Consider the following 16,926-nt stretch of genomic DNA (forward strand, 5'->3'; position numbering starts at 1 on the left):
AAACATGAACCAATAGGAATCTCAACCCTAGTACCAATCACAACCCCAACCCTAAAAACATGAACCAATAGGAATCTCATCCCTAGTACCAATCACACCCCAACACTAAAAACATGACCCAATAGGAATCTCAACCCTAGTACCAATCACAACCCCAATGCTAAAAATATGAATGAATAGGAATCTCAACCCTAGTACCAATCACAATACCAACCCTAATCTATAAGCCAATAAAAATAATAATCCCAACAACCAATCACAACAACATATGAAACAACCTATATAAATTCAGATAAGAACCAAGTCAACTGAAGCCCAAGCCCCTGTGGGGAGGGAGGAGGGAGCGGTTGCTCTATTCAGAATATCCTTGGATACAGACTGCATTGACACTTCCAAGCTAGCAGAGTCTACTTTCCAGGTAAGGGAGAGATTGTAAAACTCACAGAAATACTGCTTGTCCCACACTCAGATATGTGGCTTTTTCAAGGCGATGCAGAGAGTTGATGCAGATAGTTTCTAAACACAATTTAAATCACAGAAACAGATTAAGCAGTCTCCTAAACACACTCTGGTTAGCCACTGAGGTGTATGTAGCTTTTTTACGTAAAAAAGAAGGGGGGGGGGCTTTATGCAGTCTTTTGCAACAAACTAGGAGGGAAATTTCAAACAGTCACAGCTAGAAAAACAGCAGTTTAAAAGGACCACGCTGCCTGAAATACAGGGAGCCTACAGTAAACAGCCACTGGTAGCAGTACAAAACACTTTTTAACCAATAACAAGACTTCCCAGAAAGTCTGGGGCTCCTTACCTAGGTCTCCTACACAACAACGCAAACACCTTGTGTACAACAATATCGTAGGTACGGATCGCCTGATGGCGTGGTGCACTCGTGGGATCTTGGGAAATGCAGTTCAATTCTGAATGCATGTCTCTGTCTAATCAGTGGCCACAGAACTTACAAAAATAGTCCAAAATCGGACTGAATTAACAGTGCCTGGGAAGGAAGAAGTCCTTCGCAACGTGCTGTGAGATGTATCTTACAGTATTAAAAATAAACTATAGTAATGATGTAATAATGTGTAAGTAGTCCAGTTTAAAGTAGTCATCAACAGTTTATAACAAGATCTGAACACAACAGGTCTGAGTCATCCCCTTGCAATATGATGTTGGCTGCAAACCTTGTGGACACTGCTAAATCCCTCAGTGTCCCTCTTGATAAAAGACAACCTTCAAACAAAAGTCAACTCAAGGTGTACATTTTCAACTGTGTATACTTTGGAGGGTTTGCCCATTCATCCTTTAACAAGATATGAAGACTTGTGTCTAATCTTCAGTGTTATCAAGGATTGACTACACAATTCTCTTGACCAAACTCCCCTAAGTGCACTAGGCTCACCCTGTCTCTGGAACCAAATAGGGGACCACATTATAGTAGTGCTAATAACTCTCAAATGGCTTCCCACTAAAGCCACAGCATTACATACGACAGCCTGCATCACCCATAAGGTTCTACACACCTCGCCTCTCAATATCAGACATTGGAGTTGAATGTGTCTGTAGGGTTCAGATCACTGTGCAGTGCTGCTACAAAGCTTCCAGAACCACTGCTTTTAAAAAGGTATGCACAGTGGCACAGTCCTTTTCAGGCTGTGCTTCTAGAATTTGAAACTCTCTGCTCCAGGCTTAGGAACCACCACATTGTTTTCTACATTGAAGACAGAGCTGAAAATTATTCTCTTCCAAAAACAACTCGAGTCAAGCTCCAGTTAATTTTCTCCTTTGTGGTCTGCTTTCTTCTCTGACCCCTTCCATAAATCCATCTTGAATTTCTTTCAAGCTTTTGCTCATCCCTCCATTTTCTAGTGTTCTCATTTGTCTCATAGTTTATTATTCTTCTGTCTGCTTTCACAGTACTTCCCTAGTCTCTTGTATCTGAACTCTGCTGCACTGCTATTATAAATGTAACAATCATCAACTTTCTACTATTGTTGATTTTTAACTACTGTCACGCATAAATCCCTTACTTGGAATTCCCTCTTCATTCTTTATCCAATATTCTATTTGATTAATTTGCCACAAATGTGTATTTTTAATACAATTTATAGTCCATATTATTGCCTCCATTTTATTCAATGCACTGGTTATGTGCAGTTCTCATTGCCTTTCCCGGAGTCAGCTCAGTTTCACTTGTAACTTATTATCCCTTATGTGAACACAAATGACCTTTGCCAATTACCTTGCTATATATAAATGGTTGAGAGCCCTTCTAAAAACAGTTCATCAACATACAATCTCTTGTGTCTGAAAAGCATTGTTATATTATTGCCATTTACATATTGGCAACTAAAGTCAATCAAATGTTGTGTTATGCCTATTTATATAGCTGGGAGGGTATTCAGGTGCATAAGTGAGTGTCCGCTAAGAGCAATCAAAGAACAAGGACTTCAGCCTCTTATGGAACTCAAGAAGTGAGGAGGAGGCTCTCATGAATGAGTCGGTTTCTTGGTGCGGGGTCAGAAGATAGTTTTTTCAATATTTAATTTAAAAGTAGTTTATGTAGGTATGAAAGTAAAATGAGTTTGACCATGGAAGATCTTTGAAGTGTCCTATGCATATGGATGGTGTTCTGAAAGAGGTTACAGATTTTTCTTTGGATCTGTTGAACGGGTGGAGCAAAGTGCCCTTTATAAATGCATCACAGACCCCATTTGGGCTGATAAATATGAATCTATTTTGTGCACGTGAGGGTTTGCCATATTTATTTTAGTTTTGTCAGACTGGTTCTATGATACTTCTCCTTGAAATACAAATGTGGCTCCAATTCTCTGGCACAAAAGTACACCATGGGTTAGAAACAAAAAAAAGGGAAGCAAGCAGTCTCACAGGGATGATACAAGCTCTGCAGTCGATATGACTGATGCTGTCACACCACAGGGAAAAGTGTGAAAGTCCGCTCAAATCGCCTTGCAGATCACACACAGGGTTGGCTGGTTATTTGGGAAGAAAAAGTGCTTAGCGGAACCTGTACTTCTGTAACGATTCATAACATTGAGATATTCCCTCATGCTCCAGAAACCTCCCTCTCTCCCTCTGTGGGAGATACAAAGAGAGAGACGAGATAAGGGAAGCCAAAGATTTTTTACTCTGATCTAATGCATTCTCTGGGCTGCACACATCATCTTGCTAAAGTGAAAAAGTTTAACTCTTCCAGGCTTACAAGGCCTGCTTACGTTGTCAAACTGTGGTAAATGATAAAAAAACAAAATGTGGAAATAAAATAGTGAAGAGGTAGGAGAATGAAAATCGGATTGAAATTCAAGAGAAAAATCATGATCCTATGTAAACAAGAAAAGTAGCTAAAAAAGCCTTAACTCTATGAGCTGATAAAAGAACTAACACAAGAAGAAGAATGTACACTTGGAAGACTCCGACATGCCCAACTGGAAGAAAGGAGTCACTCAAAAATAGAGATAAAGTGGACATTTTTCATCAACTGCCACAACCCCAGCAACATGTGTAAGGCAGCCAATAAACAAAGGGTAAATGGGATTTCGATAGGACTTGGAAAAAGATGCGTTATATATTAGGAGGACAATAGAGAGGGGTCACAAATTTACTAGAGTTGCAGAATATGCAAATAATGCACTATTTGCAAAACAGCTTCTTTCGAAGGTATGACAAGTGAAATTAGGAGTGGTTGGCAAGAGAAAAAGGTTTAAAAATAAATATGTTCTTCAAAAAGTCCCAAAAACATTTTTTGCCTATAGGAAATCATCAGAAGAGGAGATAAGCAGAAGGGGCTGGTCATTCTGGTCTATAATGTTTATTTTATGCTTTAAGAAGAGTATAACATGGATTGACATGCTGAATTGCTCACCTCCAAACTCCTCACACAAAGTAAACCGGACAGACACAAGTTAAAACAAGTAATATAATTAAACCCTTGAACATTTTCTAGACATACATTTTAATGTCCAAATAACTACATTAACATAAATCCCAAAGAGCTCAGTTGCGAAAGCTGCACACTTTGTCATCAGGTACGAAACATATAACTACTTGAACGAGTATAACAAAAGTAAACTGTCTGAACAGTCCCAGTGTACTTTTGCCACATGTGGTTGATTAACAAATCATCAGTTGACCAAATTTCTCCACAAACTCAATTAAGAAGAAATTGGCATTCTTGTTTTTTTCAATCTCGCTAACTCAGACATGAAAGCAAGTAGCAAGGAAGGTAATAGTCAAAACACAGCATGTATCCGAATCCCACAGGACAAAAAAAAAAAAGAGAGAGAAGTCAACTTATCTAGAAATGTTACAGCTTGTTATTAAACTAACAGTTTACTCTTAAACAGTAATACATCAACAAGCATTGGCAAACGCCAATATGTCTTGCATATGCAAGAGCAATTGGCTTTGTCAATGTGTTTAGCCATGTTGTGCACCAGCGTGGCTGCTGTTCACCATGGCTAAAGGTTAAAGGCATAGAGGAGAATGGCATGGAGTCTTGGAGAGTGGAATGACAAAGAGTGGAGTACAGTGTTGTACAATGGAGTAGCAGAGAGTGTTGTGTTTTGAACTGGCATTGCGTGGAGTCACGTAGAGTGGCATACAGTGGACAGGCATAGAGTAGAGTGGCCTGGAGTTGAGTGCATTGGTGTAATATAATGGTGTAGAGTGCAGTGGCACTGAATTCAGATGCATACAATGCAGTGCCGTAGAGTGGTGCATAGTAGAGAGCAGTGGCGTAGAGTCCAGTGGCATAGAGTAGAGTAGCAGAAAGTAGTGCAGAATGGAGTGGTGTAGGGCTGAGTGATGCAGAGGGGCAGAGTAGTCGAGAAGCACAGAGAGCAGTGGTGTAGAGTGATGCAGAGCAGAGTAGCATAGAGTGCTGTAGAGTATAATGCCATAGCGCCGTAGAGTGGAGAAGTGCAGAGTAATTGTTTTGATAATTGTAAATATATAGAGTGGAGAAGAGTTCAGTGGAGGAGAGTGCAGTTGTGTAGAGTAGGGTGTCAGAGTACAGTGGTGTAGAGTGGAGTAATGTGGTGTAGAGAGCAGTAGCATAGAGTACAGGGATGCAGAGTAGAGTGCAATGACAGTGTATAGAGTGCAGCTTTGTAAAGCAGAGTGGCATAGAGGAGAGTGGCGTAGAGTGAAGTGGCATACAGGGGAGTGGTGCAGAGTAGAGTCAAGTGGCGCTGAGTGGAGTGGTGCAGGGTAGAGTGCAGTTGCGTGTAGTGGCATAGAGTGTAATGGCGTAAAGGGGTGCTAGATGTAGTGGCAGAGGCTGCAGTGGTGCAGAGTAGATTAGAGTAGCATACAGTGGATTGGCATAGAGTGCAGAGGCGTAGAGTTGAGTTTTATACAGTAAAGTGCATTGGAGTAAAGTGCATTGGAGTAGAGTGTATTGGCATAGAGTGCAGTGTTGCAGAGTGGTGAAGAGTTCAGTGGCGTGGAGCTGTGCTCAGTAGATTGGTGGGGCCAAGATTGGAGTGGTATAGAGTGCAGGGGCGTAGAGTAGAGTGACGAAGAAAGCATTGGCGTAGAGTGGTACAGGGTAGAGTAGAAAGGTGTAGCGTGAAGTGGCATAGAGTTCAGTGGTATAGAGTGTAGTGGTACAAAGTGAAGTTGCTTGGAGTGGTGCAGAGTAGAGTGCAGTGGTGAGGAGTGGTGCAGGCTACAGTGCAGTGGCGCAGAGTGCGGTATTCATGGTGTGGTAACACACTGCCGTTACAGACACATTTTCAATTGAAATGACCATTACATTTGCACAGACATACCGTTTTACTACTAAAATTATACAGTGTATAGGCGAAAGTGTGTGGCAATTGAATCACCTAGTTTAATGATTAATTTTTATCATATTAAAGTATTTATTTACATCAAAGTTCAGAAATAAACGAGCTTCATTTGTGCATTCATAATTCTGATATATTCTGAAATACTTACACAATTAATTTTAATGTTGTTGTGTACTAAAAAAATAAAAATCTCTTTCCTAACTCCAGTATCCAGCAAGATTGTCACATAAATTATCTCCGTTTGAACTCAGAGAAAGAAAAATAAACAAGCGCACCTGGAAGACAGCGCCTGACATTTGACTTGGGTCTTTGAAAACACAGCAAATGCGACGACATACGAACAAGTCTTAAAGGCCTCTTAGCAGAAAGCGAGTTCGTGGAAGAAGACAGCAAACACGTTTCAGGTAACAGAAGGGACAAACTGAACCCGGAGTGCCTAAAGCAAACAAAGCTAGCAAATGGAAAGCTAGAAAGTGTGAGTTATATACCACGAAAACAATGGTAATCAATCAGCAGCATACACTCCCAAGTCAACTTTTTGTAAGTCCCCAAGACGTCTTTAGCAAACCAGACAGCTGCGCCATCTGGTAGGCTGCAACCTAAAAATGCGATTGGAACCTTATTACTACCATCCGCGAAGCTTGCATTCTAGAAAAAAAATACTATGCACTGGGAGCATCCCACAGTCCCGCTAATGTTTTCACACAAAATACATGTTTTTCAGTGAGTCCTGTGAACAGTCCCCTGTCTGTTGTACTAAACCAGTTTTAGCTCCTGCCCCAGTTTTGCCTTATTCAGTCCTCTTAGCCAGATTTGCAGTCTCTCGTCCCTTCACCTTATGGAAATCAATCTATTGCCTATGTCGCGGGGAATTTCGTACACCTTCATCCCCGAAGAGCTCCGCTTCCCTAGAGATAGCCCCCAACTACGGTCGTACCTCTTCGGTGTAGGATTGCGGATCCCTCTTTATTAGGTTCTGCAGCTGAGGCAGGTTGGAGGGAAGTTTGTTGTTGTTGCGAGAAGACATGTTGCCACTAATAAAACCTTCCCCTGCTTTGCTACAGCGGTCCGTTAGGCTAATGGCAGACAGATGTAAATGTTTCCAACACACACGCGCCTGGATCCTACAGCTGACTGGGCGCTGCCATCTTGAAACGTCACCAACTCAATTCGCAGGGAGCCTCGGTACGTTAGTTTCTCGCGTAAAGGTGATGAATGACTAGAGTGCTAACTCTGTTTTAAAACGTACCGAAAGTGAGCGCCATCTTGCCAGACAAAACTGATTTTGGAAGCTTTCATTTTCCTCCACAGCAGACTGCAGTCGTAGGCTGAAGTAATGCTCCGTGGTGATCTCCCACGCTGTCTTAATTCTTCGAGTGATGTATGTTACTAAATGTTTGCCATTGCTCACTTCTAACAATACTAGAATTGCTGAAATGACAGTACGTCGCAGAGGATTCCGGGGCTTGGACGATGCTTGAAATAAAGTCGACAATTAAGTGAAGTTTCGGGTACATACATGCAAATAGAACCGTTCTTTACGCCAAAAAAGGTTTTATTTTAGCTGTCTCCCGTAATACATTGAATACGTCAATTGCCCTGATTTAGACGGGAGACTCCCGATTCTGAAAGCCATAATGGCTTTTTTTTTAGCTGTCTTTCGTCGCAATTTGCATGTGCTTCAATAGAAGTAAATGGGCGAAATACATTCTCCCGATTTTTACTTCGAAATCCCCCACTGTCCTCTTTGTTATATTGCGCGTCCCTGCTCTCTAATTAAATACAAGTTCACCGTTGCTGTTGTTACACTGGAGTCGCAGGGAAAAACTGACAACTCCAGCGCTCTGCTTTATTTTATATCTGCCGGCATCCCCCGGAATCTCTGTCTCCTCTTCTGGGTCAGTGTTCAGTCTCTCAACAACTAGACCGTCACGGAACACTACTTGCCTCCCCAACTGGATCAAAAGTTATTATGCACACAAAGTCCTTCAGCTTTTGGCTGGGTGGCGGATTGGGTCTTAAACTGTACCTCCCCATCTGGTATCTGGCCTCACTGCACTAAGTCGTTGGGGTGGCACCCACCGGTTGTCTCAAACAGCCTGGTCCAGCCATCGATGGCAGTTCACTCTCACAATCTTGTTCAGGGCTCTCAGTGGTTGACCAGTCAGGGAATCGACCCTCCACTTCCTGATCCCCGGAATGTTCCACAAACGTTGCTTTCTTAAATCACAAGATGTTTCGTGTCACCTGATCACTCCCTTTCTCTGCTGTCACCATGGTGCCGGACACCCCAGTCACTGTCCACACTCTGTTCATAGGGTGTGCAGAATTTCCAACCAGGTTTCCGATCTTTGATGATCACCTGGTCACCGATGCAAATGTCTCTTACCCTGGGCCTCCTTCTTTGCTCACCTTATCACTGACTTCTTTCGTCTTAGCTTGTGTCTGCTTTGGGTGCTAGGGGGTGGGTTTCCACCCTGGGGCAGTGGGAATGGTGTCTTGCCTCGGTCTGGCAAGCATCAGCGACCACGTAGTCTGGCCAGTTGTATAGTGAGGGGTTCCTCTGTATTCTCGTAAAAATCGGTGACGGCTGAATCACGGGTCAGTGGTTTCTAATACAGCACTTCTAAGGGCCTTGTTAAGTGTGCGTATAAACGGCTCAACCTCTCCGTTGGCTTGAGGCCATAGCGGCGTGATTCTTCTGTGTCTGATACCCAAACTCCTCATCATGTCCTGAAACTCATTCCCTTGGAAAGGTGGTCCATTATCCGTCTTGATCTCCTCCGGTAGACCAAACATGGCAAAAATCCTTTCAAGAGCTGGACCCACCTGTGTGAATGCAGTGGACACAATGATCTCAAAGACTGCATATTTGGAGTATCCATCTATGAACGCCAGGCTGGTCCTGCCTTCCGGAAAACTTCCAAAATCTAGGCTGACTTGCACCCAGAGTTTCGTACATGCTTCTTCTGTCAGGATCGGGGCTGGTACTGGTGGGCTAGCTGTTAACTGACATGCTGGGCATTGTCGCATGAATTAGTCCACTCCATCTTCAAGTTCAGGGAACCACACCTTTTTTCTCATGCGCGCTTTTATTTTCGTAATTCCTTGATGTCCTCCGTCTGCTAACAGGATAACGCAATTATGTAGTTGTCGTGGTATTACTAGCCGGTGCTCCTGGAGAAGAAGACCATCTGACGTAGAGCTTAGCTCATTCCGGACTTTCCATAGTTTTGTTAAACGCTCCCGTTCAGCTGTGGTCCAGTTGTCCATAACCCAGAGGAAATGGTGCCATGATCCACCTTCCAACGCTTGCTTCACACGCAGCAGCACTACGTCTTCAAGGATCGCTTCTGAGATCTCCTTCGTGTTGATTGTTTTGGGATCGATTGCCTGTGCGAGCGCGTGCACATGTGCCTCAGTGTCTGCCTCGTCTTGACTGGGGACTTGAGCCTGGTCCGGAGGGTGTCAAGACAGGAAGTCCGCAGGGTTCTTGGCCCCTGTTGGTACACTACCTCCATGTAATAGTGGTGCAGCTGAATTGCCAATCTTTCGATCTGTGGAGGCGGATGTGGTGCGCTCCCCTTGAACAGAGGAACAAGTGGTTGATGGTCCGTGACCACCCGGAAAGGTCTTCCTTGGAAGTATAGGTGGAAATGCCTGCACGCCCACTTGATCGCCAGGGCCTCCCTCTCGGTCTGGGAGTAGCCTTGCTCGGTTGGCGTTAAAGCCTTACTGGCATATGCTAAGGGAGCCCACCTGCCTGGCTCGCTTTCTTGGCCAGGACTGCCCGAGGCCTACCAGGCTTGCGCCAACAGTCAGTTCGGTCTTTCTCATCGGGTCGAAGTATGCCATCGTAGTGTCACACAGGAGAGCCTGCTTGAGTTCTTGGAATGCTTCTTCTTCTCGGCTCCCCCATACCTACGGTGCATCCGCTTTCGTGAGGGTTCGGAGCGGCTCTGACAGCGTGGCCAGTCTTGGGATAAATCTGCCACAATATGTTGCCATTCCCAGGAATCTCCTCACTTCAGTCACAGTTTTCAGGGAGGGGGCTTTCCTGATGGCGCTGGATTTTCGGGGATTTACTTGGATGCCTTCCTTGTTGAATACATATCCGAAGAATTTGATTTCTGCCTGAAAGAAAACGCACTTGCCTCTATGGAATGTAAGTCCATGTTCCAACAGCCTTTTGAGGGTGTCTCTCACTTGCCGATGGTGTTCTTCGGCCATTGCAGAGTATATTAGTATGTCATCGATTATGTTCATAACGCCTTGTAATCCTGACAGGGTTTGCCGAATGGCGTCCTGGAATACCTCAGCCGCCGATGATACGCCGAAACTCAGGCGCTTGTACCTTCTCAGCCCATGGTGTGTCGAAAACGTGGTGATAGATCTGCTTTCCTCCACCAGCCTGAGTTGGTGGTATCCGGCGTTTAAGTCTAGTTTGGAAAACCACTTGGATCTGTTTAAATCAGGTATGATGTCATCTATGGTTGGTTTAATGTACCTTTCTCACTCGATGGCCTGGTTGGGCAACCTCATGTCAATGCAGAGGCAAATTTTTCCTGGTTGCTTCGGCTTCTCCGCGATCACCATGGGCGATACCCAAGGAGTGGGGCCAGATACTCTTTCAATGACTCCCTGTTCTTCGAGGCTGGCCAGCTCTTGTTCTACCAGTGGCCTTAAGTGAAATGGTATTTGCCGGTGTCATAATCCGACAGGCTTCACGGCCTTGTCGATGTGTAGCTTGATCGGGTGAGCTTTGAGGCAGCCAAGGCCTATGAACAGTTCAGGGAATTCTTTTAGCAGCTCATCAATTTGGCAAGATTGTATGCTTTTTGCAAACATCACCAGACCTAACTCCTCAGCCGCTTGACTGCAAAGCAGAGTGTCAGCCTCCCTGTCGACCACATGGAACATAGTGTTTATTGTTCTTCCTTCAGTACTCACACCTCCCCTCTGACTTGGTGGGGGCATACAACCTAGGTTTCCTCCTCGTTTATGACAACTGGATTGCGTCTGCATGTTCTGTTTTGACCAGCGGGGTCCTCTCTGGCATGTGTGACATCGCCATGTCCATTTCAGCCTCTCTAGCCACCGATGGATCATGGGACCGTGCCATGATTAATATTTCGTCCAGAGTGATGTTTGGTTGTCTCAGTAGTAGTCCTCTTAGTGTCTTATTTTAGCATCCTTGTATGATTTGTGCCCGTACCTTTCTGTTGATCATCATCGGTGCACGTACTTGCCAGTTCCCGGAGGCAAGCATGAAACTGGTCGATGGACTCTCCTTCTCTCTGTCTTGCCTGCCGTAGTTTGAATCTTTCAAAATCCGGGTTCAGCTGCAGATCAAAATGTGCATTCATACCCCTCACCGCTGTGTCGTCGTCGTCATGGGCACCTGTGTTTGGTAGGTTTCTGAAAAGTTTGTATATTTCATCACCCACAAAATGTAGGAGCAACGACCTCTTGACTGCCCCATCCTTCTCACGGGTGGCCACAAAGTAGTTCTCCAGGTGCCCGACCCATACCTTCCATCTAGGTGACGCTGTGGCGGGATCGTGCCTGTCATTGTGTGCTGTGGCAGTTGATGGGTGACTGGTGCTGGTTCATCTGCCATAATGAGTGCGTTATCCATGTTCGTTGTCTCAGGCTCACCTCTCTCAGTTTGCTATGTCGCGGTGCACCCCTTCTGCGCTCACGTTATGATCTGTCACAGGCTGTGTGTGTTTCCTGTTGGCGCAGTGTCACTTTAGGGTGTGCAGGAGTCTGATGTTTGCTTTACTTCTCCCTCCTAGGTGTGGTGACGTTGTGTCACACTGTTGTGGAGCTTGACATGCTCTTCTGTATCTTCCTGGCAGTCATACATGCACAGCACATGGTCCCCAAACCTGGGTGTCCTGTGCCCTATCTGGATACTTGTCCGGGCAGCTGGCTCACAGTCTCACCATAGGTGGCCCAAACAGCAGCAGCATATCCCCTCGTGGGTGGTCTGGCCTTCCCCCAGTCTATACTCCTCAGTGCACATCCAGCGCGTGTTGGCAGCGTGTGGTAGAGACGACCCTCGTCACCAATGTTATATTGCACATCTCTGGCCTCATGCGCGCTATAATTGCCTTTACTTCAATATGTCAACGGCGAAAATGACAGATTTTTTTTCAAAGTATCCCATTTCATAGCCTTTAGGGTAGAGCGCGCAAGCGCTCTGTCCCTGTTGGAATCTCTGTGGGCTTTTAACCACGCCCATGTCACACCCATCACTTTTGTTGGTTAGTGGGCTTGCCTTTCAAAATTTGCTTGATTTCATTAGTGAAAGGCATGCATACCTCATGCCTTTTCCGGTGTTTAGCCCTCCTCCAGCGCACCGGCCAACTACTGAAAACGTATGAGGCTCCATGTGCTCAGTAGGGTTTCTGGACTACTTTTTCTCTTTATTTCGTAGGCAGTGCGATCTCGCTGGGCAGTAATCGAGCGCTTTTCATGACTGCCAGTTTAATTCTATTGTTTATTTATGCACTCCTTGCAGAATTCAAGGTTTTACACAGCGCACTCGCACTCGTTTCTTTTTTATTACTTTGCAAAGGCAAAACCGGACCTGTGCTCTTGTTCTGATTAGTCTCTTTCACGCACATGGCGTGGCGCTTTAAATCAGCTCCCTTATGTGAAATTGTATTACTTTTCATTTTCAGTTTATCTGGCAAGAAAAGTCAGGTTAGGAGTTTACAACACTAATAGCTCTAACTCGAGCAAACACGAGACCCATTGCATTGCAAATGCGTGTTAAGTGTTGCATGTATACAGGTAGTTTCTTTATTTACCAGGTTACAACCCCTGTCTACCCCAGCTCTCTTAGGATGCCCACCATTAAAGGCCTGAGAACAAAAGACCAACCATGAGCCCTTGCTAATTGCGGGCAGGAGTGACGAGCTAAACCTAGAAGCCAAAACATACTAAAGCATGAATTGGGCTCCCATATAACATTCCTCCCAAACAATAAATAAAGCAAACTCAATAATCAAACAAACACTGGCTATTTCTTGGCATGGGCCCACACCAGTGATCTTCGTCAGCCAACAGCTCGAGATCAGCTCAGTCGCATTACTTCATTAAAAGGCCTTGCCATTCAGTTGAAAAACTAAGTTGAGCCCTCAGATCATAGCCAGGGTTCTCCATTCCTATCCATCGTTCCATTGCTCTCATTTTCCAACTGCACAGAGGTAGATATGGTTCACTCTCCAGGCATACCATCAGCTTACAGACCCAACTTCACCATGCTGCCCCTCTACTTCTGACACCCCACCTGCCAACTCTTCTCTCAACAACCTCAGGTCCCCTTCTGACCATCTCCCCAACCTTGTAAACGTCTTGAACATGGACATATGCCTTTTCACTTCCAAATACTGAGAGGCAGTGACCATGGTACCTTTCACTTGTACTACTTTTCAGGGCTCAGGCTCAAACGGAAGCATAAACGTACCCCCAGAATGCGATCACACACAATGACCTAGCCATTATGCTAATGTTGGATGCCATTGCTCAGTGGCTTCTGCTCTCAGCATTGTTTCTTCTCTACTTGCGAGCTGCCACAGACCCTGCATCCACTGGGGTAGGATTCTACGTAGCATGGTGAGAAATGGCATTTTGTAATGGGTGCCCGTGCACTGATGCCTACGAGTACCTCCCACAGCGGTATACAGAGTTTGGCAATACACCTTCACAAATGAGAACAGGGCCCACTCGATGTGATGGCTGAGCCTAGGTGACGCAAATAACTTTTTTCAAGAGTTCATATAAATCTCCCCACCTCCTGAATTGCTTGGGGCCAACCGGGTGCAACTCTCACATGGTGGACTCCCAGGGCTTGCAATACTCCACAAACTCGCACCCCTGAACTGGTGGGCCATTGTCTATGCAAAGTGGTTGGCCTAGCAGCAGTCTACACTCTACCAACAGCAGGGCACTTACTCAGGTGTTGAAGCACTCCTCCACACTGCCCACATGGTCGCTGAGGTTTGTTTCCAGTGCCTCTTGTTCTCCTAGGTGTGTCTTTCTTAGACAGCAGGTTACCCGGTTCTGCCTTGATGGTTCTATTTAGTGACACTTTCATTGTGGATGCTTGTGCTTGGGACAGCTTTTTGGACCGACTCAGGGTAAGGATGTCAGGTGGAGATTTTCCTGTTTTTTATGATTTGCTCCCTTAATTTAGTGGATGCACACCTTTGTATCATCTGGGCGCAATTTTTTTCATTTTTGTTACCAAATGTGCCAGTGCATGCAAGTTCTTTCAGTCAGGAGTAGAAGGTATTGATGGACTTCTGCTTTTTTCCAGGCTTGTCTGAACACAAAGCTCTCAAAACCCGGGGTTTCCTTAGGTGCAAAATACACATTTGAGGCAACTACCATGGTGGCGTAGGTCTGTGGGGCCCTGCCTCAAGCACTCTCCGGGACAGTCTATGTACGTCGGTGCTGTCTAAGTGGAGCAACAGTCGCTGCTTGCTGTCATCGTCCATGGCTATGGCTGGAAAGTAAAAGTCAAGCTGGTCCAGTCACAGTTTCCATTTTGGCGCCTGTGTCAAGGATGGACCAGTGATAATGAAAGGTTCAATTGCCAGAATTTAGGCCATGTTAGGGTACCACCACATGGTGTTGTCCCTGGTACTGGCTTGGTGGTGCCTGCTGAGGTCCGAAAGAGCACGTTTGTGAGCTCCTCTCTTCCCACCCCTCTGCATAACTTCTCTCAGTCTCTTACCCCTATTGTTTCGTGACTTTGTGGAACAAGTCCATGTAGGAGATGCAGAATTACTAGTATTAGAGGACCAGCAGCTCATTGTGAGGTGTAGCTTTTTGCAGGTATCAGGGCATGGTATATAAGGAGATGTTAACTCACATCTCTGTGTCTGGGTCTTCTAATCCAGCAAAACCTCTCTTTGGTGCATCTGGTGCTCTCTACTGGCCAGTGCAAGCTATCATACTTGTGGTTGAAATTGCCTGTGGCAATGGTGTCCCTTTTCACAGGCGGGACTTGCCAGCGGCAGTGTGGGCTTTTCATGCTGCTTCTGTTCTGCATGGACTCTGGCTGCACGGTCTCCAGTGCTCGAGGCGCTTTCAGGACCTTAATTGGTCACCGCCCAGGCTCATCATCATCATTGAATTTCTTTATTTGGTTAAATAAAACCATAATAGATACAAATATTTAAAAAATAACATACCAGATAAGTTTATTCAGTATTTACTCAGTTCTGTGAGCATAATATTAACTATAATTCATAAAAAAACTTTCATCACAGGTGCAGTCAAATGAATAACAATAATAAACATTTTAACATTTCAAAAACCATAAAACAGCCACCTTTCATGACAAACAATTCTTTATTTTCAATAAGGTTATAACCCTTGTTATCATCTGAGTCTCACAGCCCCTACTAAGAAAATTAGGCACATTAAAACATAAAACATGAAAACATACAATCTTGTTGTGCAGCACAGCAAGAAGGTTAGTGCAGGTCTGACTTGTATACATTGTTGCCCTCTCAAAAAAGGTAAAATATACAGTTTCTGAAGAGATCTGTTTTGTTCACAAAACATTACAGAATGCATAGTGTAGGTCTGAAAAATAATCAAAACTGCAAAGGCCAAACTTGTCAACTTTAACCCTGAGGCTTTGCCAGGAGCTAATGTAATGGATTTAGTCTGAATCTTGTTAATAAGAAACAACAATGTGGGTTTGTAGCTATTGTAAGAAAGAGCACAAAGGTCAAACACTACTTCAGGGAGAAATATGCTCACACAAGCTTTACTCATCTCTCTCCTCTCTCTCTTTACCTGTGTTACAGATATACATTGTCTCTTTCCCCACAGTAGATTCCCATGGGCAATCCCTTCAGGTGACTTAAATAGGTTAGGGCATCCCAAATTAGTAAATCAGGATTTATTATAACAAATCCATGGAATGCTGCCAGCTCTCTGAAGTTTCATACAATCTTTCAGTATTGCCTGGTTGCGATCTATCTAAGTAGGGGACGCAATGCTAATAAATCTGGGATGTATCCTGACCCTAATTCTTCAAGTAGGATATAATAAGTTGTAAATTGGGACAAGGAGAGTAAGCACCTTATAGATTTGTTTTCAACTTTTTGTAGCTTTATGCCCTCTCTCTACCCCCAGAGGTTGCTGCCATAACTCACCATGAAGATACATTTCGATTGGTAAATATTTAACAAGGCATTGATAGACTCCCTATATACCACGTACCAAATGGAAAGCAAATTCAGACTATAGTTGCAGGGGCAGGGAGTGTGGGTGAGATCAGATGCCTAGCTGAAAAGAGGTAAATCACCTGCATCTATTTTGTTGGACTTTCGTCTACAGTAACTATTTGAAATATATATTTGGTCCTACTGATATGTAAACATGTTTGTATTTCCTATTATAATCATAGACTGTTGACAATTGAATACACTGACAAAATGTGAGTAGCATCTGTTTTTAGGAGTGAGAAATTCACATAAATTATACAGAGTTTCAGCAAAACTATGCAAAATGCAACTCTGTCATTTTGCGCTACACTATAGCACAAAATAATTTTTTTGGCACAAGGGCACATTTCATGTCTCTAAACTGCAAAAATAAAAAGCACTGTAAACAGCCGCTCACCTTCAATTGTTCCCATGCATTTGCAGTACATTTTAACCATGAATGGCACATTTGTAGTAAAATTTTGTTCTGAATGGCGCGTAACTACGTGAAGTGGTATAATGGGATAATTTCAAGAATTTTACACAAAAAGTGTGACATGAAGTTCCTGAAATTATGCAAATCACCCCTGTGCCACCATAATTTAATTTTCAGAACCTGCAATAAATAGGTTTGCAACACATCTCTGCTATAAGTGCATAACCCTACTGCTCTACTTCAATGGGATTGGAAACTCTTCCCACTACGTATAATCCACTCATAGGCCCTCATTACAACATTGGCGGTAAAAGCCGCTTACTGCTGTGCAGAAGACCGCCAACACACCGCCGCGGCCGCGGAATTCCGCCACAGCTATTATGACCCACAGTTCGAAATCCGCAAAAATTCAGACACTCACACAAGTCCGCCACACCAAAGGTCAGTG

The 16,926-nt window shown here is 44.3% G+C and overlaps 1 protein-coding gene across 3 annotated transcripts in view; it reads right to left on the reverse strand.

Annotated features, from left to right (window-relative positions):
• Positions 1–16,926, reverse strand: part of SDAD1 (SDA1 domain containing 1) — a 412,284-nt gene that overhangs the window by 373,690 nt on the left and 21,668 nt on the right. The window contains exon 1 of one of the 3 annotated variants that reach the window (XM_069236848.1): positions 6,745–6,971. The exons of 1 other annotated variant lie outside the window; for it this stretch is intronic. In XM_069236848.1, coding sequence (XP_069092949.1) covers positions 6,745–6,834 — 90 coding nt within the window. In that variant the 5' untranslated portion in view covers positions 6,835–6,971. Of the gene's footprint in view, positions 1–6,744; positions 6,972–16,926 lie in introns of those variants that run through there. One more of the 3 variants, XM_069236847.1, reaches the window with a different exon arrangement.

The sequence above is a fragment of the Pleurodeles waltl genome, chromosome 1_2 (genome assembly GCF_031143425.1).
Source record: "Pleurodeles waltl isolate 20211129_DDA chromosome 1_2, aPleWal1.hap1.20221129, whole genome shotgun sequence".
Taxonomy (NCBI): Eukaryota; Metazoa; Chordata; class Amphibia; order Caudata; family Salamandridae; genus Pleurodeles; species Pleurodeles waltl.